This window comes from Bubalus bubalis, chromosome 5 (genome assembly GCF_019923935.1).
Source record: "Bubalus bubalis isolate 160015118507 breed Murrah chromosome 5, NDDB_SH_1, whole genome shotgun sequence".
Taxonomy (NCBI): Eukaryota; Metazoa; Chordata; class Mammalia; order Artiodactyla; family Bovidae; genus Bubalus; species Bubalus bubalis.
In genome coordinates, this window is record NC_059161.1 from 74,602,418 (window position 1) to 74,629,494 (window position 27,077).

A 27,077-nucleotide genomic window follows, 5' to 3' on the forward strand; every position below is an offset into this window, starting at 1 on the left:
TTTAGGGGGTTAAGAGGGCAGAGCTGGGTTCTGATGAGGAAGCCCCCAGGGAGGATTTTCAAAGAGAACATGCTGGAACAGCAGCTCCTAGACTCCTGCACATGGTGGCCCCACAGTGCCCCCAGCCTCCCCGCAAATGTAAGAGCTGTCAGAGAAGCCAGCCCAGCAACCTCGGGGGCATCTGTGGACGGGACCTGTACCCTGGGGAGATGTGCTCAGGGCATCCTCCACTCATCTGCATGGATTGTTACAACACTCTCATCTCCACTTTTGTGGTCACACTCAGAAGCGTACCCCAGGGGTTTTGCTCCTATTTCTGAAGCACCAAAAAGTGAATTGGGGTCATGATGGAGACACGGGCCCTCATCTGCCTCACCTTTTCAACTCAGGTCCCATGTTCACACTTGCTCTTCCAGGTCTTCTTCTTCATCATTGATGATATTCCCAAAAGCACTCTTCACAAAGATGACCAGAGAGCTTTTTGACATCTGGAAGGAAAAGATTCATCAGGCAGGTCCAAGCCCTCCCAGGGCAGAAAAGCAACCATATGAGGTAGCCCAGGGCAGTGCAAATTTCATGGGGCCCCTTCAGCCATGTGGGTCCTGACCTACTGATTACAGCCTCAACTCCTGCTCAGGCAACTCATGGTGACAAAGCCAGGTTCAAGGATGCAGACCTGAGTTCAGGAGCCAGGGCAATGCTAAGAAAATGGGGGAAGAGGGCTGCAGACAGATTTCATAGATTTTATATAAGTTCCCAGATCCCCAAGTGCCTACAAGAGACCAGGTCCTTGATTATCCAGAAGGATAATATTAAAAGATGGAAAGAGCAGATATGGAAGGGTTGCAAAAAGAGTCTATGGATCAGAAAAAGAGAAAAAATTTAAAAGATATGAGAGAAGAAATAAATGACCTCCGTATTCTTGTTATCTTGCTCCAAATCTTCAATATCTTCCATGAAGTTTTCTGGTGTCTGGAGGTCTCCAAATGGAGGACATAGCCTGCAAGTGTCAGACATTTTTATCTCTCTTAAGCGGCAGGAGGAAACAAACTAGCAATATTTTTTTCCTTCTCTATACAAATTTAAAGAGAGGTTTCTCTTAAAATACTGTGTTGCCATAATGACACCTGGTTTCTCCTGAAGTTAGCTATTCTTGAGCCTAGAGATAACCAATGCCTTTTTCTTATGGAAATGTTTGTCTTAAGCTATGCTAATGTACTACACCTTTACCCCAAACTCTGTCTCCAAGTCGGTTCCGCCTCTTGGCCCAAAACCTACTTGACAAACCAGTATATTATACTCAGATATTGTTCCCCTAATCTATGTAAATGAAACTATTTGTATGGTGGTCTGCCCTTCTTTAAGATTCAAGTTAATTATTTTATGGCCCAAGATTATCCCAAAATGCATCTTATAGGCGAGGGGCCTGGTGCTATTCTGAATTATAAGACATTCCTTTCTTTCATTAACAGACTGCTAGTGACTATATAACATCCAGCTAAAGACTAGCAAGGGGGTACTCTTTCTGCCCCCTTCTGATGCCTATGTCAGAAGCTTTCTCTATCTCCTTTATACTTTAATAAAACTTTATTACACAAAAGCTCTGAGCGATCAAGCCTCGTCTCTGGCCCTGGATTGAATTCTTCTCCTCGGGGGGCCAAGAATCCCGGTGTATTCGCGTGATTCAACAACCTTTTAAGGGCAGCAGTCATGTGGAGAGTCTGTGGGAAAGCAAAGGGGAGACTTAGAGTCAGGATGTGACCAGGGGACCCTGTGCTCCTCACAGCCTGGCGTTGGGACCCCTGGTGTCCTTTAGTCCAGGGACTTCCCAGGGACTCAGTGTTTCAACTGTGCAATGAAAAAGTGGGTTGCTGACATCCAACATCCTATTGCCACCCTCAACTTGTCTACATGTGACCAGGAATGAGGCCGTGTCAACCTGTTCCACATCTAGGTGGTCACTGTCTCCATGCATCTCTGCTCACAACCTTGCTTGCCTCCTTCTTCCACTGTTTCCTCTCTCTTCCTTTCTCATTTCTCTCCTCTAGTCCCTGTTCCTTGAACCTCCAACCAGCCCTAGAGTTCTCCAACGTGGACACTTTGGAAGAAGGAACGTAAGTGTATGGTCACCATCTCCAATCAGACCATTATTTAATTAACCAATCCATTCCTCTCAGGGAGTACCTGGCATGGACCTGAGAGTGTGCTGAGCCCTGGGGGAGGGAAGGACAAAAATTCCACATAACAGAGACTCTCCCATTATTGGGGTGACTTTAGATACCTGGGAGATGTTTAATGCTCACAAAGACACCTTCAGTTTCCCAGACCCCTAGAGAGGATAGAGGCAAATACTTCCAATTTCATTTAGCCAGAATAATGTGACAGGGGTTCTCTGTAAACAGCTGGTAGCTGCCAGGTTTGCACTAAGACTTGGAAAATTGGAGGGATGAAACCTGGGAAAGGTTAAGGAAAGGGTTGAGGATGGGGCAAGCCTAGGGTTGGGGAGAATGGGCAAGTCTGTCTGGATGGAGCAGTGGGTTCTGAGAGCAGCAGTGCCCCCAGGACAGGCTGTGCTGGGACTGCTCAATCCCAGGCCAGGTCAGCAGGGCTGTGAAAGCAAGTGTGTGAAGAAGCCCAGTGGCCCCTTCACAGACTCTAGAATCTGCAGCCATGGAGGGTCTCTAGGAGCAGCTGGACATGGACCTCTCACATGGAAGCACCCTCAACACATCAGCCTTGGCTGGTGTGCTAAGGGTGAAATGAGCTCCAGGAGACCAAGCCCAGGCAGGGACCCAGAGCCTGTATGCTGTGACTCATCCACCCCTGGGAGCGACCTCTACATGAGGAATTAACAGGGAAGGCAAACATGAGGGGAAGTCACAAGTCCTGAAAGCTCAGCAGGACAGAGTTCACATCTCACACAGTACCTCACATGAGCTATAAGTACATGGTTTCCAATGTCAAGTGACAATGAGAGCATTGTGCCCACTAGGATATGACCATCATAGTTCAACATGCAATAGAAAACAGAGTCTGCAGTACACAATACCCTAGATGTGCTGACCTGAATCCAAGCTTCTGTATTAGTCAGTGACAAAAGCAGAAAACAGCATCTCTTATGGGAAAATTAATTTTTGAAGAGCAAAGAAAGAAAAGGTGATTATAAAACAGAACTCAATGCAAGTCCAGGACAAAATTTCTCTATGATATCATTAAAATATTAAAAGAATAAGTAAAAACTCTACACACATTTCCTTCTTCCTAATTTCCTGTTCACCCTCTTTAGCCTCCAAGCAGAGTGTTTAACCCTAAAGTTCCAGGAGCCCTCTCCTATCAGGTCCCAACTGAATGTTTCCTGCCTGTGTCACTTCCTTACCACTGCACCAAAAGCTGTCCACAATGCCTTCCATAGAAACACAACCATCAGTAACAAGGTGATTAGAATGAGCGACCCACCCACTTCTGCTCCAGTTGAGGCCCTGCTGGCTCTCACAGCATCACTTTGATCTTTTTCCCAGGGTCCTGAAGAGACACTCCACTGTGGATAGCAGGTGGCAGTCGTCTGTGCTCTGTGCAGTTAGAGCCCTTCAATAAGACACTGATTTCAGTTGCAAACCTAAAGATAGAGATGCTGAAAGAGTCAAGTCTCAGCCTCTCACTTCTACAGGCCCATTAGAGGTCTCACCTTCATGTAACCAACCTGAAATTCCAAGAGGTTTTGACACATGTAAAACATGCTGCTGCTGCTAAGTCGCTTCAGTCGTGTCTGACTCTGTGCGACCCCATAGACGGCGGCCCACCAGGCTCCCCCGTCCCTGAGATTCTTCAGGCAAGAACACTGGAGTGGGTTGCCATTTCCTTCTCCAATGCGTGAAAGTGAAAAGTGAAAGTGAAGTCGCTCAGTCGTGTCCGACTCTTAGCAACCCCATGGACTGCAGCCTACCAGGCTCCTCCATCCATGGGGATTTTCCAGGCAAGAGTACTGGAGTGGGGTGCCATTGCCTTCTCCGCATGTAAAACATGCCTTTAAGCAAATTATAACAGTCACAGCTGGAGGTGGCTACCACACTATAATACACAGCAGCCATTATATAGGTTTATATGTGTGTGCATGCTTATTCACTCAGTTGTGTTTGTCAATCTGTGACCCCATTTGCTGTAGCCCATGGCTCCTCTATCATGGAATTCTCCAGGCAAGAATATTGGAGTGAATAGTCATTTCTTTCTTCAAGGGATCTTCCTGTCTCAGGGTTCGAACCCAGGTCTCTTGCACTGTAGGTGAATTCTTTACAATCTGAGCCACCAGGGAAGATTGAACAAATCTTAAGACAAGCACCACTTGTTCTAACACTTCTGACAGATTTTGGCAGAACAGTTTTTTGAAAACTAGGGAACTTTGGTACAAGGGAGAGTGTAGGGCTTCCCAGGTAGCTCAGTGGTAAAAACCTGCCTGCCAATATAAAGGACATAGGTTCTATCCCTGGGTTGGGAAGATGCTCTGAAGGAGGAAATGGCAATCACTTCAATATTCTTGCCTTGAGAATACCATGGACAGAGGAGCCTGGTGGGATATAGTCCATGGGATCACAAACAGTTGGACACACTGAGTGACTAATCACACATGAATATGTATACGATGTTATCCCCTCTCTCCTTCTTATCCCCTGTTCATTTTCTGGCCATTTCAAGATGGCTGTTTGCTGATAGATTAACAAAGAAAAGAATTCTGCCTCATAAAAGTATTTAGGCTGAGGGGCTAAGAAAGGGATGTTGCCCTATACTGGTTTCCATGGCAACCAGTGTAACAAATGAGCCAATCTGCTGTTAATCCCCCCTGTATCTGTTATGCTCTTTATCCCCCCCTAAGGGAAGAATGCAGTAGCTGCTGTGTTCTGCCTGTCCCCTGCTATCCACAGTGGGTGTCTTTCCAGCACCCTTTTCCTTCAGATATATGGCATCCCATCTATTAAACCCTCTGATATCTCTGTAGACTCTGGAATCTTTCTTAGGTCTCAAGTCCAGGCAAGAACAGGGCTTTAAGGCCTGTGCAGTGTAGCCCAACAGCTTCTGCCAAGTATTTGTCTGGTCTGATTTGATGATTAACTTGTATGTGCTTCCTGGGCTCATGCATGCATGTACTCATGAGCCTTTAGGACACTGAAACAGAATGTCAACACCCAGATTTTAGAGGAATTCCCAGCAGGTGTTCAGGTATGGACACAGGGCCCAGTGCCCCTGTGCTGATACATCATCAGAGAAGAGATGAGGAGCAAGGCACACTGCATCTCCTCATGAGCGCATCCCTCCACCACTGGCTCTGAAATCAGGGAGGGAGGGACACAGGGCCTTCAGAGAGACACGACCAGCACAATGAACACTACACACCCCACTGAGAGAGTGAAACAAGGTGCACAGAATTGAAATAACAGATCATGCTCATAGACTGGAGACTTAGTACTGTTGGCATTTCTACACTACCCAAAGCCAAGTAAAGTTTCATTGCAACACCAGTCAAAATATTAACATCATTTTCAAAGAAATGGAAAAAACAAATCTAAAAATATATATGGAATCACTAAGGACTCCAAACAGACAAAATAATCTTGAGAACAAAGATCAAAGTTTCTCACCTCCTGATTTCAAAACACATTACAAAATTATCAGAATCAAAGCTGTATTATACTTATATAAAAACAGATGCATAGCCCTAAATACCAGAATAAAGAGCCCCAAGTAAACTCAAAGATACATGGTCAAATGAAATTCACCAGGTTTCTAAGACAGCACAATAGGGAAAGTGTAGTGTCTTCAACATTCACTATGATGAAAAGATAACCTCCAGAAAATTACAAACCATGCATCAGATAAGCAGCTTATACTCAAAATATAAAGGAAAACAGCACAACTCAAATGCAAAACATATAATAAAATAAAAAGTAAATGAGTTGAGGAGTTTGCAAAGATGGTGATCAAAACCATTTGGAGCTTTTTTTCTGGAGGGAGTAGTGAGTTCTAGAGGAGCAGTGACCCAGAGTCCTACTCTTTTGAGTCTCTGACCTAGGTCTGGTCAGTCCCAGGACATCAGGGCTATGAGAGCAAATGTATAAAAAAGCCAGCAGCCCCTTCACAGTCTCTAGAATCTGAAACCATACTGTTCTTTAGGAGGACATGGACTGCTCTCACATGGAAGCACCTTCAGCACAGCATCCTTGGGGAGGTGTGGTGCTGAGATGAGCTCCAGGAGACTCAACCCAGGCAGGGATTCCAGAGCATGTGTACTTTGACTCATCCAACCCTGAGAGCACCCTTCATACAAGGAACAAACAGTGAGGACAAACGTGAGGGGAAGCCACACATCCTGAAAATGCAGAGGGAGAGCGTTCATGTCTCACCCACTACCTGACACTCACTGCAAGAACTTGGTCTCCAGTGTCAAGTGACTATGAGACTTTTGTGCCCACTAGGATGTGGCCATCATAGGAGAATTTAAACATAAAGCCAAAGTCCCTCATACGTAATACCCTGCAGGTACTAACCAGAACCTAGGCTTTCACATTTGGCAGCGAAAGGACAAGGAAAGAATAGTCTTGTGAGAAAAGATATTTCTTAATTGTAAAGCAAGAAGAGATAAGCACAGCATATAAGCACAGCACAATAAAGCACAGGGACACACAGCTCTATTACATCATTAAAATATGAAAAAGACAAATCACCTTTCTAAACATATTCCCTTCTTCCTTCTCAGTTTATATTCACCTTCCTTCATCTCCAAAGAAGCTGGTGTAATCTGAGTGGTCCTGGGACCCTCTCCCTCTAAATCCCACCTGAGAGTTGTTTCCTACCTGCATTCTCTTCCTCATCACTGCTGCTGATACTTTGCAGGAAGCACTCTGTAGAAAGACAATCAAGAGCAATAATTTAGTTATACAAGTTGATCCACCCATTTCTCCTCCTCCACTTGGCTCACATAGCATCTCCCTGGTCTTTCCTCCAAGTTCACAGGAGGAAAGAGTCAGAGCTTTTCAACAAGGTGTTGATCACAGTTGCAAAATTTACATGAGAGAGAGATGTGGAGAGAATTACCATTCAACCTTACACTTCTAAGGCCCAATATAGCTCTTATATTCAAGTTTACAAAGCTGAAATTCCAACACTTATGGACACACTTGAAATATGGCTAATGTGACCAAGCAGTTGTGTGATTTCTGTGATTTTCTTAATGTAACAAGTTAATTATTGTTTGAACTATGTTCGTTATAAATAGGCAGATCTAATACTACACTGGAAAGTTCAGCTCTAAGAGCTTCAAAGACCAGGAAAAAGGCAACTAATTGCCTGCTCTGGTTTGTTTGTTTGTTTGTTTGTTTATTCCAGATGATCTGATGGCCTGATAAGATCATTCACACGTAGGTATACGTGGGGCATTTGAACCCAGACCAGGTATTGGGAGAATGCTTGTGGACATTCCAATACTAAGGTGAACACTCAGATTAAAATAAAATTCCCAGTAGGGGGCTCATTTGTAGGCAGAGGTGAAGGTCATGACCTAGTGATCCTGTGCTACAAGTAACCAGAGAGTAGGTACAGAGGGGAGGGAGGGACATTCACTCTCTTCATGAGCCCATCTTCCTAATACCTGACTCTAGAGGACCCAAGCAAGGCAATGGAAAAGGCTCATTAGGAAATGAAAGCTTTGTACTCTGAAAACCATAGAACACTGTTGAAAGAAAGAAGAGAGAAGTAAGTGGAATGGCATACATACTCATAGACTGGAATATTTAGTGTTGTTGACCTTCCTATACTCCTAAAAGTGATGTACATATGTATTGAAACCACTCACAAAATCCCATGTCACTTTTATAGAAATAGAAAAAAAAAACACTGCCCAAATACTAAACCTTATGAAATCCAAAGAAACCTAAGAGCAAAAACAATCTTGAGAGCAAAGAACGACAATGGAGATTTCAGGTTTCCTGAATTCAAAACAGATAAGAATGCCACAACAGTCAAAACAGTGTTGTACCAGCAACAAAACAGGCAGAGAGACCAATGAATCATAAGGAGGAAATCTTGAATAAACTGACACATGTGTGGCCAAAATATCTTTGCCAAGTTCCTAAAATTACCAAGTGAAGAAAGGATAGTCTCGGAGGTTGCTAAGATGGCAGAATAGGACGGGGAGACCACTTTCTCCCCCACAAATTCATCAAAAGGTCATTTGAATGCTGAGCAAATTTCACAGAACAACTTCTGAAAGCTTGAGGAGGACACCAGGCACCCAGAAAGGCAGCCCGTTCTCTTCAAAAGGAGGTAGGACAAAATATAAAAGACAAAAAGAGAGAAAAAAGAGTTAGGGTTGGAAACCCGTCCCAGGGAGGGAGTCATGAAGGGGGAGAAGTTTCCTAACACCAGGAAACCCTCTCACCAGCGAGCCTGTGGGGAGTTTTGGAATCTTGGAGGACAACATAACCGGGAGGGGAAAAAAAAAAAAGAACCCAAAGTTTACGCGAGGTAGCCCAGTCGCTCGCATTCGCCAGCAGCGAGCAGGGGCTGAACAGGGAGGCACAGGCTGGATGCATAGGGTGGGGACTGGACCTGAATGCCCCGAGGACAAGCTGAGGGAGCTAATGTGAGATAGCAACAAAAACTGTGGGATAGCCAAAAAGAAGTAAAAAAAAAAAAAGAGAGAGAGAGAGAGAGTGAGAACATTCCCGCAAAAAGCTCTGAGGCACAGCTTGGCCCGCTCACAGAACAAAGGATTGAGTGAATACCAGAGGAGAGCTGGCCAGCTGTGGACCTACCCCTCCCCCACTGGAAGCAGAGAGGCAGCCAGGTGACAGCCAGAGTTGGAAGGCGAGGGGCAATTTCGGCCCCAGAGATGGCATCCTCCACCAAACTGTGAGAAGGCTCCCAGTTACTAACGAAGTTTTCCTGGATCCTGGACGGCTGACATCCACCAGGAGGGTCACAGCCAGGATCAGCTCCCTAGAGGAGACACATGGCCCACCTGAGATGGTGCTCTCACGGTGCACCCAGGAAATGGAGGGGCTGGGACCAGGGAGGTGATAAGATGCACCACCCAGCTAGGAGAGTGCAATCACCAAGCACCTGGTCTCCTGAACTGCTTGGGCCTGAGAAGGGCACTAAACGCAGGCCCAACACTCTGTGCCTTTGTGGAGTACCTGAGAACCTGAACCTGAGCAGCTTAGACCTGGGAAGTGCACGCAATCCAGGGCTGGCTTTGGACAGTTCTGCAGAGCAACCTGGAGCCTGAGCAGTGTAGATTGGGAAAACACACAAGTCGTGAGTGGGGGCAAACCCAGTGTGACCCCCTACACTGCGAGCATTCCCCACACATGCCAGTGTTATTTGTTTGCAGTGTTCCTCCCTTCCCACAGCAGAACTGAACAAGTGAGCCTGAGAGAGTCAGTTCCCAGGCAGGTTGATAGGGAGTCTAGGGGTCCCCAAGGAGAGAGGGGTCTGGAATTCTCAAGGAGGAAGAAAGGACAAACTTTTTTTCTTTCTCCACATTCCTTAGGATTATATAACAATAATGTATCCTGCCTAAGGACAGTCTTTGGATTCAACCTTATGTTATCTTAAAATGTAAATTATGGGGGTAGACCTGGTCTTTACAAGTATGTATCCTGCCTGAGGACAGTGTTATCTTAAAATGTAAATTATGGGAGTAGGTCTGATGAGGTCTTTACAACCTCCAGACATTCTTTGGATTCATTGGAGAGTATATAACTTCATTGCTAACACTAGCAAGTGGGTACTCTTTCTGCCCCCTTCTGATGCCTATGTCAGAAGCTTTCTCTATCTCCTTTATACTTTAATAAAACTTTATTACACAAAAGCTCTGAGTGATCAAGCCTCGTCTCTGGCCCCGGATTGAATTCTTCTCCTCCGGGGGCCAAGAATCCCGGTGTATTCACGTGATTCAACAACAACCTTTGAAGCCTAAATAAGTGGCCACCTCCGCCCGCTTGTGTCAGGGCAGAAATTAGACACTGAAGAGGCTTGCAAACAGAGGAAGCCAAAATTAACAAAGAAGAGGGAACTGCTCTGGAAGTTACAGGTGCAACGGATTAAAACCCCAGAGTTAGTACTGACTACATTGGAAGGGGCCTAAACACCTAAAGAAGTATAAGTGTGAACAAGGAACTATCTGAAACTGAACTGACCCCACACTGCCCTCAACATCTCCAGAAATCTCCTAGATATATTTTATTATTATCCATTTTTAATTTTTCAATTTTTAAAATTTTTAAAGTTCTTTATTACTCCTTTAATTTTCATTTTTGTAACCTATTACCTTGCAAAAAAACACACCCTATTTCTAAAGCGAATTTCATAAATACATTTTTTATAATTTTTGTGATTTTTTTAATATTGTATTTTTGAGAGTCTAACATCTACTCTAGATTTTTAATCTTTGCCTTTTGATTTTTGTCATCAATTTTGTACCTTTAAGAATCCAATATTCAGTACCCATTTTTACTTAGCAGTGTGATTACTGGCTTGATTGCCTTCTTCCCCTTTTGATTATCCTTTTTCTCCCCCAGGTCACCTCTATCTCCTCCCTACCCCTTCTCTTCTCTACCCAACTCTGTGAATCTTTTTGGGTGTTCTGGGCTGTGGAGAACACTTAGGTAACTGACTATTGGCTAGACTGGTCTCTCTCCTTTTAACTCCCCTCTCTCCTCCTGGCCACCTCTTTCTCCTGCCTCCCTCTTCTCTTCTCTTTGTAACTCCATGAACCTCTCTCAGTGTTCCAGACTCTGGAGAGCACATAGGAAATTGATTACTGGCTAGATTGCTCTCTCCTCTTTTGATTCCCCCTCTTCTCTTTCTGGTCACTTCTATCTACCTCCTCCCTCTTCTCTTCTCCATGTAACTCTGTGAACCTCTCTGGGTGTTCCTCACTATGGAGAATCTTTTCAACATTAACCTAGATGCTTTATCATCAGTGCTGTATGGATCAGAAGTATTGAGACTACTGTAAGAATAAGACTAAAAGTCAGAGGCAGGACACTTAAATCCAAAACTTGAGAATACCAGAAAAATACTGACTCCAGGGAACATTAATCAATAAGAGCTCATACAAAGCCTCCATACCTACACTGAAACCAAAATCCACCTAAGAACCAACAAGTTCAAGAGCCAGACATACCAAGCTAATTCTCCAACAACAAAGGAACATAACCCTGAGCATTAAAATACAGGCTGCCAAAAGTAACCAACCCAAGACACCTCAAAACTCACACTGGACACTTCATTGCACTCCAGGGAGAAGAGATCCAGCTCCACCCACCAGAACACCAATGCAAGCTTCCCTAACCAGGAAACCTTGACAAACCACTCATTCAACCCCACCCACGGGGAGGAACTACCACAATAAAGAGGAACCACAAACTTCCAGCATACAGAAAGGCCACCACAAACACAGCAGTATAAACAAGACGAAAGACAGAGAACTATTCAGCAGGTAAAGGAACATGATAAATGCCCAACAAATAGAACAAAAGAGGAGAAGATAGGGAGTCTACCTGAAAAAGAATTCAAAATAATGATAGTATTTTGCATTAAAAATGATCCAAAATCTTGATAACAAAATGGAGTTACAGATAAATAGTCTGGAGACAAAGTTTGAGAAGATACAAGAAATGTTTAACAAGAATCTAGAAGAAATAAAAAAGAGTCAATAATGAATAATTCAATAACCGAGGTCAAAAACACTTTGGAGGGAAACAACAGTAGAATAAATGAGGCAGAAGATAGGATAAGTGAGGTGAAAGATAGAATGGTGGAAATAAATAAAGCATAGAGGAAAAAAAAGAAAGAATTAAAAGAGGACAAATTCAGAGACTTCTGGGACAATGTCAAACTCCCCAACATTTAAATCATAGGAGTCTCAGAATAAGAAGACAAAGAGAAAGGCCATGAGAAAATACTTGAGATAATCATTGAAAACTTCCCTAAAATGGGGAAGGAAATAGCCACCCAAATCCAAGAAATCCAGAGACCCCAAAAAGAATAAGCCCAATGTGAAACACCCCAAGACACATTTTAATCAAAATTAATGAAGATCAAACACAAAGAACAAATATTAAAACAGCAAGGGAAAAACAACAAATAACACACAAGGGGGTTCCCATAAGGATAACAGCTTATCTTTCAATAGAAACTCTTCAGGCCAGATGGGAATGGCAGGACATACTTAAAGTGATGAAAAAGAAAATCCTACAACCTAGATTACTGTACCCAGCAAGAATATCTTTCAAATATGAAGGAGAAATAAAAAGCTTTTCAGACAGGCAAAAGCTGAGAGAATTCAGCACCACCAAACCAGCTCTTCAACAAATGCCAAAGGATCTTCTCTAGAAAGGAAACACAGAAAAGGTTTATAAACTCGAACCCAAAACAGCAAAGTAAATTGCAAAGGGATCATACTTATCAACAATTACCTAAAATGTAAATGGGTTGAATGCCACAACCAAAAGACAAAGACTGGCTGAATGGATAAAAAAACAAGACCCCTACATATGTTGTCTACAAGAGACCTACTTCAAAACAAGGAACACATACAGACTGAAAGTGAATATCTGGAAAAATATATTTCATGCAAATGGAGAATAAAAGAAAGCAGGAATAGAAATACTCATATCAGATAAAATAGACTTTGAAATAAAGGCTGTGAAAACAGTCAAAGAAGGACACTACATAATGATCAAAGGATCAATCCAAAAAGAAATATAACACTTATAAATATATATGCACCCAACATAGGAGCACCACAATATGTAAGGCAAATGCTCACAAGTGTGAAAGGGGAAATTAACAGTAACACAATAATAGTGGGAGACTTTACTACCCCACTTACTCCTATGATAGATCAACTAAACTGAAAATTAGCAAGGATACACAAACTTTAAATGGTAAAATGGACCAGTGAGACCTAACTGATATCTATAGGATATTTCACCCCAAACAATGAATTTCACCTTTTTCTCAAGTGCACAGAGAACATTCTCCAAGATAGATCACATGCTTGGCCATAAATCTAGCCTTGGTAAATTAAAAAAAAAAAAAAAATTGAAATCATTCCAAACATCTTTTCTGATCACAATGTAGTAAGATTAGATGTCAACTACTGGGAACAAATTAAAAATACAAACATATAGAGGCTAAACAACATGCTTCTGAATAACCAACGAATCACAGAAGAAATCAAAAAAGAAATAAAAATATGCATAGAAATGAATGAAAATGAAAACACAAGAACCCAAAACCTATGGGATTCAGTAAAAGCAGTGCTAAGGGGAAGGTTAATAACAATACAAGCTTACCTCAAGAAAGAAGAGAAAAAATCAAATAAATAACCTAACTCTACAGCTAAAGCAACTAGAAAAAGAAGCAACAAAGAACCCCAGGGTTAGTAGAAGGAAAGAAATCACAAAAATTAGGGCAGAAATAAATGAAAAAGAAACAAAAGAGACTGTAGCAAAAATCAACAAAGCTAAAAGCTCATTCTTTGAGAAGACAAATAAAATAGACAAACCATTAGCAAAACTCATCAAGAAAAAAAGGGAGAAGAATCAAATCAACAAAATTAGAAATGAAAATGGATAAGTCACAACAGACAACACAGAAATACAAAGGATCATAAGAGACTACTATCAGCAACTTTATGCCAATAAAATGGAAAACTTGGAAGAAATGGACAAATTCTAAGAAAAGTATAACTTTCCAAACTGAACCAAGAAGAAATAGAAAATCTTAACAGACACATCACACACACAGAAATCAAAACTGTAATCAGAAATGTTCCAACAAACAAAAGCCTAGGACCAGATGGCTTCACAGGTGAATTCTACCAAAAATTTAGAGAAGAGCTAACACCTATCCTACTCAAACTCTTCCAGAAAACTGCAGAGGAAGGTAAACTTTCAAACTTATTCTGAGGCCACCATCACCCTAATATCAAAACCAGACAAAGATGCCACAAAAAAAGAAAACTACAGGCCAATATCACTAATGAACATAGATGCAAAAATCCTTAACAAAATTCTAGCAAAGAGAATCCAACAACATGTTAAAAAGATCATACACCATGACCAAGTGGGCTTTAGCCCAGTGATGCAAGGGTTCTTCAACATTCACAAATCAATCAATGTGATGCACTACACTAACAAACTGAAAGATAAAAGCCATATGATTATCTCCATAGATGCAGAGGAAGCCTTTGACAAAATTCAACATCCATTTATGAAAAAACCTTCGAGAAAGCAGGCACAGAAGGAGCATGCTGCTGCTGCTGCTAAGTCGCTTCAGTCGTGTCCGACTCTGTGCGACCCCATAGACGGCGGCCCACCAGGCTCCCCCGTCCCTGAGATTCTTCAGGCAAGAACACTGGAGTGGGTTGCCATTTCCTTCTCCAATGCGTGAAAGTGAAAAGTGAAAGTGAAGTCGCTCAGTCGTGTCCGACTCTTAGCAACCCCATGGACTGCAGCCTACCAGGCTCCTCCATCCATGGGGATTTTCCAGGCAAGAGTACTGGAGTGGGGTGCCATTGCCTTCTCCGCATGTAAAACATGCCTTTAAGCAAATTATAACAGTCACAGCTGGAGGTGGCTACCACACTATAATACACAGCAGCCATTATATAGGTTTATATGTGTGTGCATGCTTATTCACTCAGTTGTGTTTGTCAATCTGTGACCCCATTTGCTGTAGCCCATGGCTCCTCTATCATGGAATTCTCCAGGCAAGAATATTGGAGTGAATAGTCATTTCTTTCTTCAAGGGATCTTCCTGTCTCAGGGTTCGAACCCAGGTCTCTTGCACTGTAGGTGAATTCTTTACAATCTGAGCCACCAGGGAAGATTGAACAAATCTTAAGACAAGCACCACTTGTTCTAACACTTCTGACAGATTTTGGCAGAACCGTTTTTTGAAAACTAGGGAACTTTGGTACAAGGGAGAGTGTAGGGCTTCCCAGGTAGCTCAGTGGTAAAAACCTGCCTGCCAATATAAAGGACATAGGTTCTATCCCTGGGTTGGGAAGATGCTCTGAAGGAGGAAATGGCAATCACTTCAATATTCTTGCCTTGAGAATACCATGGACAGAGGAGCCTGGTGGGATATAGTCCATGGGATCACAAACAGTTGGACACACTGAGTGACTAATCACACATGAATATGTATACGATGTTATCCCCTCTCTCCTTCTTATCCCCTGTTCATTTTCTGGCCATTTCAAGATGGCTGTTTGCTGATAGATTAACAAAGAAAAGAATTCTGCCTCATAAAAGTATTTAGGCTGAGGGGCTAAGAAAGGGATGTTGCCCTATACTGGTTTCCATGGCAACCAGTGTAACAAATGAGCCAATCTGCTGTTAATCCCCCCTGTATCTGTTATGCTCTTTATCCCCCCCTAAGGGAAGAATGCAGTAGCTGCTGTGTTCTGCCTGTCCCCTGCTATCCACAGTGGGTGTCTTTCCAGCACCCTTTTCCTTCAGATATATGGCATCCCATCTATTAAACCCTCTGATATCTCTGTAGACTCTGGAATCTTTCTTAGGTCTCAAGTCCAGGCAAGAACAGGGCTTTAAGGCCTGTGCAGTGTAGCCCAACAGCTTCTGCCAAGTATTTGTCTGGTCTGATTTGATGATTAACTTGTATGTGCTTCCTGGGCTCATGCATGCATGTACTCATGAGCCTTTAGGACACTGAAACAGAATGTCAACACCCAGATTTTAGAGGAATTCCCAGCAGGTGTTCAGGTATGGACACAGGGCCCAGTGCCCCTGTGCTGATACATCATCAGAGAAGAGATGAGGAGCAAGGCACACTGCATCTCCTCATGAGCGCATCCCTCCACCACTGGCTCTGAAATCAGGGAGGGAGGGACACAGGGCCTTCAGAGAGACACGACCAGCACAATGAACACTACACACCCCACTGAGAGAGTGAAACAAGGTGCACAGAATTGAAATAACAGATCATGCTCATAGACTGGAGACTTAGTACTGTTGGCATTTCTACACTACCCAAAGCCAAGTAAAGTTTCATTGCAACACCAGTCAAAATATTAACATCATTTTCAAAGAAATGGAAAAAACAAATCTAAAAATATATATGGAATCACTAAGGACTCCAAACAGACAAAATAATCTTGAGAACAAAGATCAAAGTTTCTCACCTCCTGATTTCAAAACACATTACAAAATTATCAGAATCAAAGCTGTATTATACTTATATAAAAACAGATGCATAGCCCTAAATACCAGAATAAAGAGCCCCAAGTAAACTCAAAGATACATGGTCAAATGAAATTCACCAGGTTTCTAAGACAGCACAATAGGGAAAGTGTAGTGTCTTCAACATTCACTATGATGAAAAGATAACCTCCAGAAAATTACAAACCATGCATCAGATAAGCAGCTTATACTCAAAATATAAAGGAAAACAGCACAACTCAAATGCAAAACATATAATAAAATAAAAAGTAAATGAGTTGAGGAGTTTGCAAAGATGGTGATCAAAACCATTTGGAGCTTTTTTTCTGGAGGGAGTAGTGAGTTCTAGAGGAGCAGTGACCCAGAGTCCTACTCTTTTGAGTCTCTGACCTAGGTCTGGTCAGTCCCAGGACATCAGGGCTATGAGAGCAAATGTATAAAAAAGCCAGCAGCCCCTTCACAGTCTCTAGAATCTGAAACCATACTGTTCTTTAGGAGGACATGGACTGCTCTCACATGGAAGCACCTTCAGCACAGCATCCTTGGGGAGGTGTGGTGCTGAGATGAGCTCCAGGAGACTCAACCCAGGCAGGGATTCCAGAGCATGTGTACTTTGACTCATCCAACCCTGAGAGCACCCTTCATACAAGGAACAAACAGTGAGGACAAACGTGAGGGGAAGCCACACATCCTGAAAATGCAGAGGGAGAGCGTTCATGTCTCACCCACTACCTGACACTCACTGCAAGAACTTGGTCTCCAGTGTCAAGTGACTATGAGACTTTTGTGCCCACTAGGATGTGGCCATCATAGGAGAATTTAAACATAAAGCCAAAGTCCCTCATACGTAATACCCTGCAGGTACTAACCAGAACCTAGGCTTTCACATTTGGCAGCGAAAGGACAAGGAAAGAATAGTCTTGTGAGAAAAGATATTTCTTAATTGTAAAGCAAGAAGAGATAAGCACAGCATATAAGCACAGCACAATAAAGCACAGGGACACACAGCTCTATTACATCATTAAAATATGAAAAAGACAAATCACCTTTCTAAACATATTCCCTTCTTCCTTCTCAGTTTATATTCACCTTCCTTCATCTCCAAAGAAGCTGGTGTAATCTGAGTGGTCCTGGGACCCTCTCCCTCTAAATCCCACCTGAGAGTTGTTTCCTACCTGCATTCTCTTCCTCATCACTGCTGCTGATACTTTGCAGGAAGCACTCTGTAGAAAGACAATCAAGAGCAATAATTTAGTTATACAAGTTGATCCACCCATTTCTCCTCCTCCACTTGGCTCACATAGCATCTCCCTGGTCTTTCCTCCAAGTTCACAGGAGGAAAGAGTCAGAGCTTTTCAACAAGGTGTTGATCACAGTTGCAAAATTTACATGAGAGAGAGATGTGGAGAGAATTACCATTCAACCTTACACTTCTAAGGCCCAATATAGCTCTTATATTCAAGTTTACAAAGCTGAAATTCCAACACTTATGGACACACTTGAAATATGGCTAATGTGACCAAGCAGTTGTGTGATTTCTGTGATTTTCTTAATGTAACAAGTTAATTATTGTTTGAACTATGTTCGTTATAAATAGGCAGATCTAATACTACACTGGAAAGTTCAGCTCTAAGAGCTTCAAAGACCAGGAAAAAGGCAACTAATTGCCTGCTCTGGTTTGTTTGTTTGTTTGTTTGTTTATTCCAGATGATCTGATGGCCTGATAAGATCATTCACATGTAGGTATACGTGGGGCATTTGAACCCAGACCAGGTATTGGGAGAATGCTTGTGGACATTCCAATACTAAGGTGAACACTCAGATTAAAATAAAATTCCCAGTAGGGGGCTCATTTGTAGGCAGAGGTGAAGGTCATGACCTAGTGATCCTGTGCTACAAGTAACCAGAGAGTAGGTACAGAGGGGAGGGAGGGACATTCACTCTCTTCATGAGCCCATCTTCCTAATACCTGACTCTAGAGGACCCAAGCAAGGCAATGGAAAAGGCTCATTAGGAAATGAAAGCTTTGTACTCTGAAAACCATAGAACACTGTTGAAAGAAAGAAGAGAGAAGTAAGTGGAATGGCATACATACTCATAGACTGGAATATTTAGTGTTGTTGACCTTCCTATACTCCTAAAAGTGATGTACATATGTATTGAAACCACTCACAAAATCCCATGTCACTTTTATAGAAATAGAAAAAAAAAACACTGCCCAAATACTAAACCTTATGAAATCCAAAGAAACCTAAGAGCAAAAACAATCTTGAGAGCAAAGAACGACAATGGAGATTTCAGGTTTCCTGAATTCAAAACAGATAAGAATGCCACAACAGTCAAAACAGTGTTGTACCAGCAACAAAACAGGCAGAGAGACCAATGAATCATAAGGAGGAAATCTTGAATAAACTGACACATGTGTGGCCAAAATATCTTTGCCAAGTTCCTAAAATTACCAAGTGAAGAAAGGATAGTCTCGGAGGTTGCTAAGATGGCAGAATAGGACGGGGAGACCACTTTCTCCCCCACAAATTCATCAAAAGGTCATTTGAATGCTGAGCAAATTTCACAGAACAACTTCTGAAAGCTTGAGGAGGACACCAGGCACCCAGAAAGGCAGCCCGTTCTCTTCAAAAGGAGGTAGGACAAAATATAAAAGACAAAAAGAGAGAAAAAAGAGTTAGGGTTGGAAACCCGTCCCAGGGAGGGAGTCATGAAGGGGGAGAAGTTTCCTAACACCAGGAAACCCTCTCACCAGCGAGCCTGTGGGGAGTTTTGGAATCTTGGAGGACAACATAACCGGGAGGGGAAAAAAAAAAAAGAACCCAAAGTTTACGCGAGGTAGCCCAGTCGCTCGCATTCGCCAGCAGCGAGCAGGGGCTGAACAGGGAGGCACAGGCTGGATGCATAGGCTGGGGACTGGACCTGAATGCCCCGAGGACAAGCTGAGGGAGCTAATGTGAGATAGCAACAAAAACTGTGGGATAGCCAAAAAGAAGTAAAAAAAAAAAAGAGAGAGAGAGAGAGAGTGAGAACATTCCCGCAAAAAGCTCTGAGGCACAGCTTGGCCCGCTCACAGAACAAAGGATTGAGTGAATACCAGAGGAGAGCTGGCCAGCTGTGGACCTACCCCTCCCCCACTGGAAGCAGAGAGGCAGCCAGGTGACAGCCAGAGTTGGAAGGCGAGGGGCAATTTCGGCCCCAGAGATGGCATCCTCCACCAAACTGTGAGAAGGCTCCCAGTTACTAACGAAGTTTTCCTGGATCCTGGACGGCTGACATCCACCAGGAGGGTCACAGCCAGGATCAGCTCCCTAGAGGAGACACATGGCCCACCTGAGATGGTGCTCTCACGGTGCACCCAGGAAATGGAGGGGCTGGGACCAGGGAGGTGATAAGATGCACCACCCAGCTAGGAGAGTGCAATCACCAAGCACCTGGTCTCCTGAACTGCTTGGGCCTGAGAAGGGCACTAAACGCAGGCCCAACACTCTGTGCCTTTGTGGAGTACCTGAGAACCTGAACCTGAGCAGCTTAGACCTGGGAAGTGCACGCAATCCAGGGCTGGCTTTGGACAGTTCTGCAGAGCAACCTGGAGCCTGAGCAGTGTAGATTGGGAAAACACACAAGTCGTGAGTGGGGGCAAACCCAGTGTGACCCCCTACACTGCGAGCATTCCCCACACATGCCAGTGTTATTTGTTTGCAGTGTTCCTCCCTTCCCACAGCAGAACTGAACAAGTGAGCCTGAGAGAGTCAGTTCCCAGGCAGGTTGATAGGGAGTCTAGGGGTCCCCAAGGAGAGAGGGGTCTGGAATTCTCAAGGAGGAAGAAAGGACAAACTTTTTTTCTTTCTCCACATTCCTTAGGATTATATAACAATAATGTATCCTGCCTAAGGACAGTCTTTGGATTCAACCTTATGTTATCTTAAAATGTAAATTATGGGGTAGACCTGGTCTTTACAAGTATGTATCCTGCCTGAGGACAGTGTTATCTTAAAATGTAAATTATGGGAGTAGGTCTGATGAGGTCTTTACAACCTCCAGACATTCTTTGGATTCATTGGAGAGTATATAACTTCATTGCTAACACTAGCAAGTGGGTACTCTTTCTGCCCCCTTCTGATGCCTATGTCAGAAGCTTTCTCTATCTCCTTTATACTTTAATAAAACTTTATTACACAAAAGCTCTGAGTGATCAAGCCTCGTCTCTGGCCCCGGATTGAATTCTTCTCCTCCGGGGGCCAAGAATCCCGGTGTATTCACGTGATTCAACAACAACCTTTGAAGCCTAAATAAGTGGCCACCTCCGCCCGCTTGTGTCAGGGCAGAAATTAGACACTGAAGAGGCTTGCAAACAGAGGAAGCCAAAATTAACAAAGAAGAGGGAACTGCTCTGGAAGTTACAGGTGCAACGGATTAAAACCCCAGAGTTAGTACTGACTACATTGGAAGGGGCCTAAACACCTAAAGAAGTATAAGTGTGAACAAGGAACTATCTGAAACTGAACTGACCCCACACTGCCCTCAACATCTCCAGAAATCTCCTAGATATATTTTATTATTATCCATTTTTAATTTTTCAATTTTTAAAATTTTTAAAGTTCTTTATTACTCCTTTAATTTTCATTTTTGTAACCTATTACCTTGCAAAAAAACACACCCTATTTCTAAAGCGAATTTCATAAATACATTTTTTATAATTTTTGTGATTTTTTTAATATTGTATTTTTGAGAGTCTAACATCTACTCTAGATTTTTAATCTTTGCCTTTTGATTTTTGTCATCAATTTTGTACCTTTAAGAATCCAATATTCAGTACCCATTTTTACTTAGCAGTGTGATTACTGGCTTGATTGCCTTCTTCCCCTTTTGATTATCCTTTTTCTCCCCCAGGTCACCTCTATCTCCTCCCTACCCCTTCTCTTCTCTACCCAACTCTGTGAATCTTTTTGGGTGTTCTGGGCTGTGGAGAACACTTAGGTAACTGACTATTGGCTAGACTGGTCTCTCTCCTTTTAACTCCCCTCTCTCCTCCTGGCCACCTCTTTCTCCTGCCTCCCTCTTCTCTTCTCTTTGTAACTCCATGAACCTCTCTCAGTGTTCCAGACTCTGGAGAGCACATAGGAAATTGATTACTGGCTAGATTGCTCTCTCCTCTTTTGATTCCCCCTCTTCTCTTTCTGGTCACTTCTATCTACCTCCTCCCTCTTCTCTTCTCCATGTAACTCTGTGAACCTCTCTGGGTGTTCCTCACTATGGAGAATCTTTTCAACATTAACCTAGATGCTTTATCATCAGTGCTGTATGGATCAGAAGTATTGAGACTACTGTAAGAATAAGACTAAAAGTCAGAGGCAGGACACTTAAATCCAAAACTTGAGAATACCAGAAAAATACTGACTCCAGGGAACATTAATCAATAAGAGCTCATACAAAGCCTCCATACCTACACTGAAACCAAAATCCACCTAAGAACCAACAAGTTCAAGAGCCAGACATACCAAGCTAATTCTCCAACAACAAAGGAACATAACCCTGAGCATTAAAATACAGGCTGCCAAAAGTAACCAACCCAAGACACCTCAAAACTCACACTGGACACTTCATTGCACTCCAGGGAGAAGAGATCCAGCTCCACCCACCAGAACACCAATGCAAGCTTCCCTAACCAGGAAACCTTGACAAACCACTCATTCAACCCCACCCACGGGGAGGAACTACCACAATAAAGAGGAACCACAAACTTCCAGCATACAGAAAGGCCACCACAAACACAGCAGTATAAACAAGACGAAAGACAGAGAACTATTCAGCAGGTAAAGGAACATGATAAATGCCCAACAAATAGAACAAAAGAGGAGAAGATAGGGAGTCTACCTGAAAAAGAATTCAAAATAATGATAGTATTTTGCATTAAAAATGATCCAAAATCTTGATAACAAAATGGAGTTACAGATAAATAGTCTGGAGACAAAGTTTGAGAAGATACAAGAAATGTTTAACAAGAATCTAGAAGAAATAAAAAAGAGTCAATAATGAATAATTCAATAACCGAGGTCAAAAACACTTTGGAGGGAAACAACAGTAGAATAAATGAGGCAGAAGATAGGATAAGTGAGGTGAAAGATAGAATGGTGGAAATAAATAAAGCATAGAGGAAAAAAAAGAAAGAATTAAAAGAGGACAAATTCAGAGACTTCTGGGACAATGTCAAACTCCCCAACATTTAAATCATAGGAGTCTCAGAATAAGAAGACAAAGAGAAAGGCCATGAGAAAATACTTGAGATAATCATTGAAAACTTCCCTAAAATGGGGAAGGAAATAGCCACCCAAATCCAAGAAATCCAGAGACCCCAAAAAGAATAAGCCCAATGTGAAACACCCCAAGACACATTTTAATCAAAATTAATGAAGATCAAACACAAAGAACAAATATTAAAACAGCAAGGGAAAAACAACAAATAACACACAAGGGGGTTCCCATAAGGATAACAGCTTATCTTTCAATAGAAACTCTTCAGGCCAGATGGGAATGGCAGGACATACTTAAAGTGATGAAAAAGAAAATCCTACAACCTAGATTACTGTACCCAGCAAGAATATCTTTCAAATATGAAGGAGAAATAAAAAGCTTTTCAGACAGGCAAAAGCTGAGAGAATTCAGCACCACCAAACCAGCTCTTCAACAAATGCCAAAGGATCTTCTCTAGAAAGGAAACACAGAAAAGGTTTATAAACTCGAACCCAAAACAGCAAAGTAAATTGCAAAGGGATCATACTTATCAACAATTACCTAAAATGTAAATGGGTTGAATGCCACAACCAAAAGACAAAGACTGGCTGAATGGATAAAAAAACAAGACCCCTACATATGTTGTCTACAAGAGACCTACTTCAAAACAAGGAACACATACAGACTGAAAGTGAATATCTGGAAAAATATATTTCATGCAAATGGAGAATAAAAGAAAGCAGGAATAGAAATACTCATATCAGATAAAATAGACTTTGAAATAAAGGCTGTGAAAACAGTCAAAGAAGGACACTACATAATGATCAAAGGATCAATCCAAAAAGAAATATAACACTTATAAATATATATGCACCCAACATAGGAGCACCACAATATGTAAGGCAAATGCTCACAAGTGTGAAAGGGGAAATTAACAGTAACACAATAATAGTGGGAGACTTTACTACCCCACTTACTCCTATGATAGATCAACTAAACTGAAAATTAGCAAGGATACACAAACTTTAAATGGTAAAATGGACCAGTGAGACCTAACTGATATCTATAGGATATTTCACCCCAAACAATGAATTTCACCTTTTTCTCAAGTGCACAGAGAACATTCTCCAAGATAGATCACATGCTTGGCCATAAATCTAGCCTTGGTAAATTAAAAAAAAAAAAAAAAATTGAAATCATTCCAAACATCTTTTCTGATCACAATGTAGTAAGATTAGATGTCAACTACTGGGAACAAATTAAAAATACAAACATATAGAGGCTAAACAACATGCTTCTGAATAACCAACGAATCACAGAAGAAATCAAAAAAGAAATAAAAATATGCATAGAAATGAATGAAAATGAAAACACAAGAACCCAAAACCTATGGGATTCAGTAAAAGCAGTGCTAAGGGGAAGGTTAATAACAATACAAGCTTACCTCAAGAAAGAAGAGAAAAAATCAAATAAATAACCTAACTCTACAGCTAAAGCAACTAGAAAAAGAAGCAACAAAGAACCCCAGGGTTAGTAGAAGGAAAGAAATCACAAAAATTAGGGCAGAAATAAATGAAAAAGAAACAAAAGAGACTGTAGCAAAAATCAACAAAGCTAAAAGCTCATTCTTTGAGAAGACAAATAAAATAGACAAACCATTAGCAAAACTCATCAAGAAAAAAAGGGAGAAGAATCAAATCAACAAAATTAGAAATGAAAATGGATAAGTCACAACAGACAACACAGAAATACAAAGGATCATAAGAGACTACTATCAGCAACTTTATGCCAATAAAATGGAAAACTTGGAAGAAATGGACAAATTCTAAGAAAAGTATAACTTTCCAAACTGAACCAAGAAGAAATAGAAAATCTTAACAGACACATCACACACACAGAAATCAAAACTGTAATCAGAAATGTTCCAACAAACAAAAGCCTAGGACCAGATGGCTTCACAGGTGAATTCTACCAAAAATTTAGAGAAGAGCTAACACCTATCCTACTCAAACTCTTCCAGAAAACTGCAGAGGAAGGTAAACTTTCAAACTTATTCTGAGGCCACCATCACCCTAATATCAAAACCAGACAAAGATGCCACAAAAAAAGAAAACTACAGGCCAATATCACTAATGAACATAGATGCAAAAATCCTTAACAAAATTCTAGCAAAGAGAATCCAACAACATGTTAAAAAGATCATACACCATGACCAAGTGGGCTTTAGCCCAGTGATGCAAGGGTTCTTCAACATTCACAAATCAATCAATGTGATGCACTACACTAACAAACTGAAAGATAAAAGCCATATGATTATCTCCATAGATGCAGAGGAAGCCTTTGACAAAATTCAACATCCATTTATGAAAAAACCTTCGAGAAAGCAGGCACAGAAGGAGCATGCTGCTGCTGCTGCTAAGTCGCTTCAGTCGTGTCCGACTCTGTGCGACCCCATAGACGGCGGCCCACCAGGCTCCCCCGTCCCTGAGATTCTTCAGGCAAGAACACTGGAGTGGGTTGCCATTTCCTTCTCCAATGCGTGAAAGTGAAAAGTGAAAGTGAAGTCGCTCAGTCGTGTCCGACTCTTAGCAACCCCATGGACTGCAGCCTACCAGGCTCCTCCATCCATGGGGATTTTCCAGGCAAGAGTACTGGAGTGGGGTGCCATTGCCTTCTCCGCATGTAAAACATGCCTTTAAGCAAATTATAACAGTCACAGCTGGAGGTGGCTACCACACTATAATACACAGCAGCCATTATATAGGTTTATATGTGTGTGCATGCTTATTCACTCAGTTGTGTTTGTCAATCTGTGACCCCATTTGCTGTAGCCCATGGCTCCTCTATCATGGAATTCTCCAGGCAAGAATATTGGAGTGAATAGTCATTTCTTTCTTCAAGGGATCTTCCTGTCTCAGGGTTCGAACCCAGGTCTCTTGCACTGTAGGTGAATTCTTTACAATCTGAGCCACCAGGGAAGATTGAACAAATCTTAAGACAAGCACCACTTGTTCTAACACTTCTGACAGATTTTGGCAGAACAGTTTTTTGAAAACTAGGGAACTTTGGTACAAGGGAGAGTGTAGGGCTTCCCAGGTAGCTCAGTGGTAAAAACCTGCCTGCCAATATAAAGGACATAGGTTCTATCCCTGGGTTGGGAAGATGCTCTGAAGGAGGAAATGGCAATCACTTCAATATTCTTGCCTTGAGAATACCATGGACAGAGGAGCCTGGTGGGATATAGTCCATGGGATCACAAACAGTTGGACACACTGAGTGACTAATCACACATGAATATGTATACGATGTTATCCCCTCTCTCCTTCTTATCCCCTGTTCATTTTCTGGCCATTTCAAGATGGCTGTTTGCTGATAGATTAACAAAGAAAAGAATTCTGCCTCATAAAAGTATTTAGGCTGAGGGGCTAAGAAAGGGATGTTGCCCTATACTGGTTTCCATGGCAACCAGTGTAACAAATGAGCCAATCTGCTGTTAATCCCCCCTGTATCTGTTATGCTCTTTATCCCCCCCTAAGGGAAGAATGCAGTAGCTGCTGTGTTCTGCCTGTCCCCTGCTATCCACAGTGGGTGTCTTTCCAGCACCCTTTTCCTTCAGATATATGGCATCCCATCTATTAAACCCTCTGATATCTCTGTAGACTCTGGAATCTTTCTTAGGTCTCAAGTCCAGGCAAGAACAGGGCTTTAAGGCCTGTGCAGTGTAGCCCAACAGCTTCTGCCAAGTATTTGTCTGGTCTGATTTGATGATTAACTTGTATGTGCTTCCTGGGCTCATGCATGCATGTACTCATGAGCCTTTAGGACACTGAAACAGAATGTCAACACCCAGATTTTAGAGGAATTCCCAGCAGGTGTTCAGGTATGGACACAGGGCCCAGTGCCCCTGTGCTGATACATCATCAGAGAAGAGATGAGGAGCAAGGCACACTGCATCTCCTCATGAGCGCATCCCTCCACCACTGGCTCTGAAATCAGGGAGGGAGGGACACAGGGCCTTCAGAGAGACACGACCAGCACAATGAACACTACACACCCCACTGAGAGAGTGAAACAAGGTGCACAGAATTGAAATAACAGATCATGCTCATAGACTGGAGACTTAGTACTGTTGGCATTTCTACACTACCCAAAGCCAAGTAAAGTTTCATTGCAACACCAGTCAAAATATTAACATCATTTTCAAAGAAATGGAAAAAACAAATCTAAAAATATATATGGAATCACTAAGGACTCCAAACAGACAAAATAATCTTGAGAACAAAGATCAAAGTTTCTCACCTCCTGATTTCAAAACACATTACAAAATTATCAGAATCAAAGCTGTATTATACTTATATAAAAACAGATGCATAGCCCTAAATACCAGAATAAAGAGCCCCAAGTAAACTCAAAGATACATGGTCAAATGAAATTCACCAGGTTTCTAAGACAGCACAATAGGGAAAGTGTAGTGTCTTCAACATTCACTATGATGAAAAGATAACCTCCAGAAAATTACAAACCATGCATCAGATAAGCAGCTTATACTCAAAATATAAAGGAAAACAGCACAACTCAAATGCAAAACATATA

General features: G+C 42.1%; 1 protein-coding gene across 4 annotated transcripts in view; it reads right to left on the reverse strand.

The window, feature by feature from the left end:
* Positions 1-437: 437 nt before the first annotated feature.
* LOC112585126 overlaps positions 438-27,077 on the reverse strand; it is a 52,896-nt gene continuing 26,256 nt past the window's right edge. For 2 of the 4 annotated variants that reach the window (XM_044943218.2, XM_045165760.1), the window contains 2 exons: positions 17,420-17,467; positions 3,898-6,890 (listed from right to left, as the gene is read on the reverse strand). In XM_044943218.2, coding sequence (XP_044799153.2) covers positions 6,814-6,890; positions 17,420-17,467 — 125 coding nt within the window. In that variant the 3' untranslated portion in view covers positions 3,898-6,813. Of the gene's footprint in view, positions 489-912; positions 1,001-1,594; positions 1,722-3,897; positions 6,891-17,419; positions 17,468-27,077 lie in introns of those variants that run through there. The other 2 variants (XM_044943220.2, XM_044943219.2) reach the window with 2 other exon arrangements.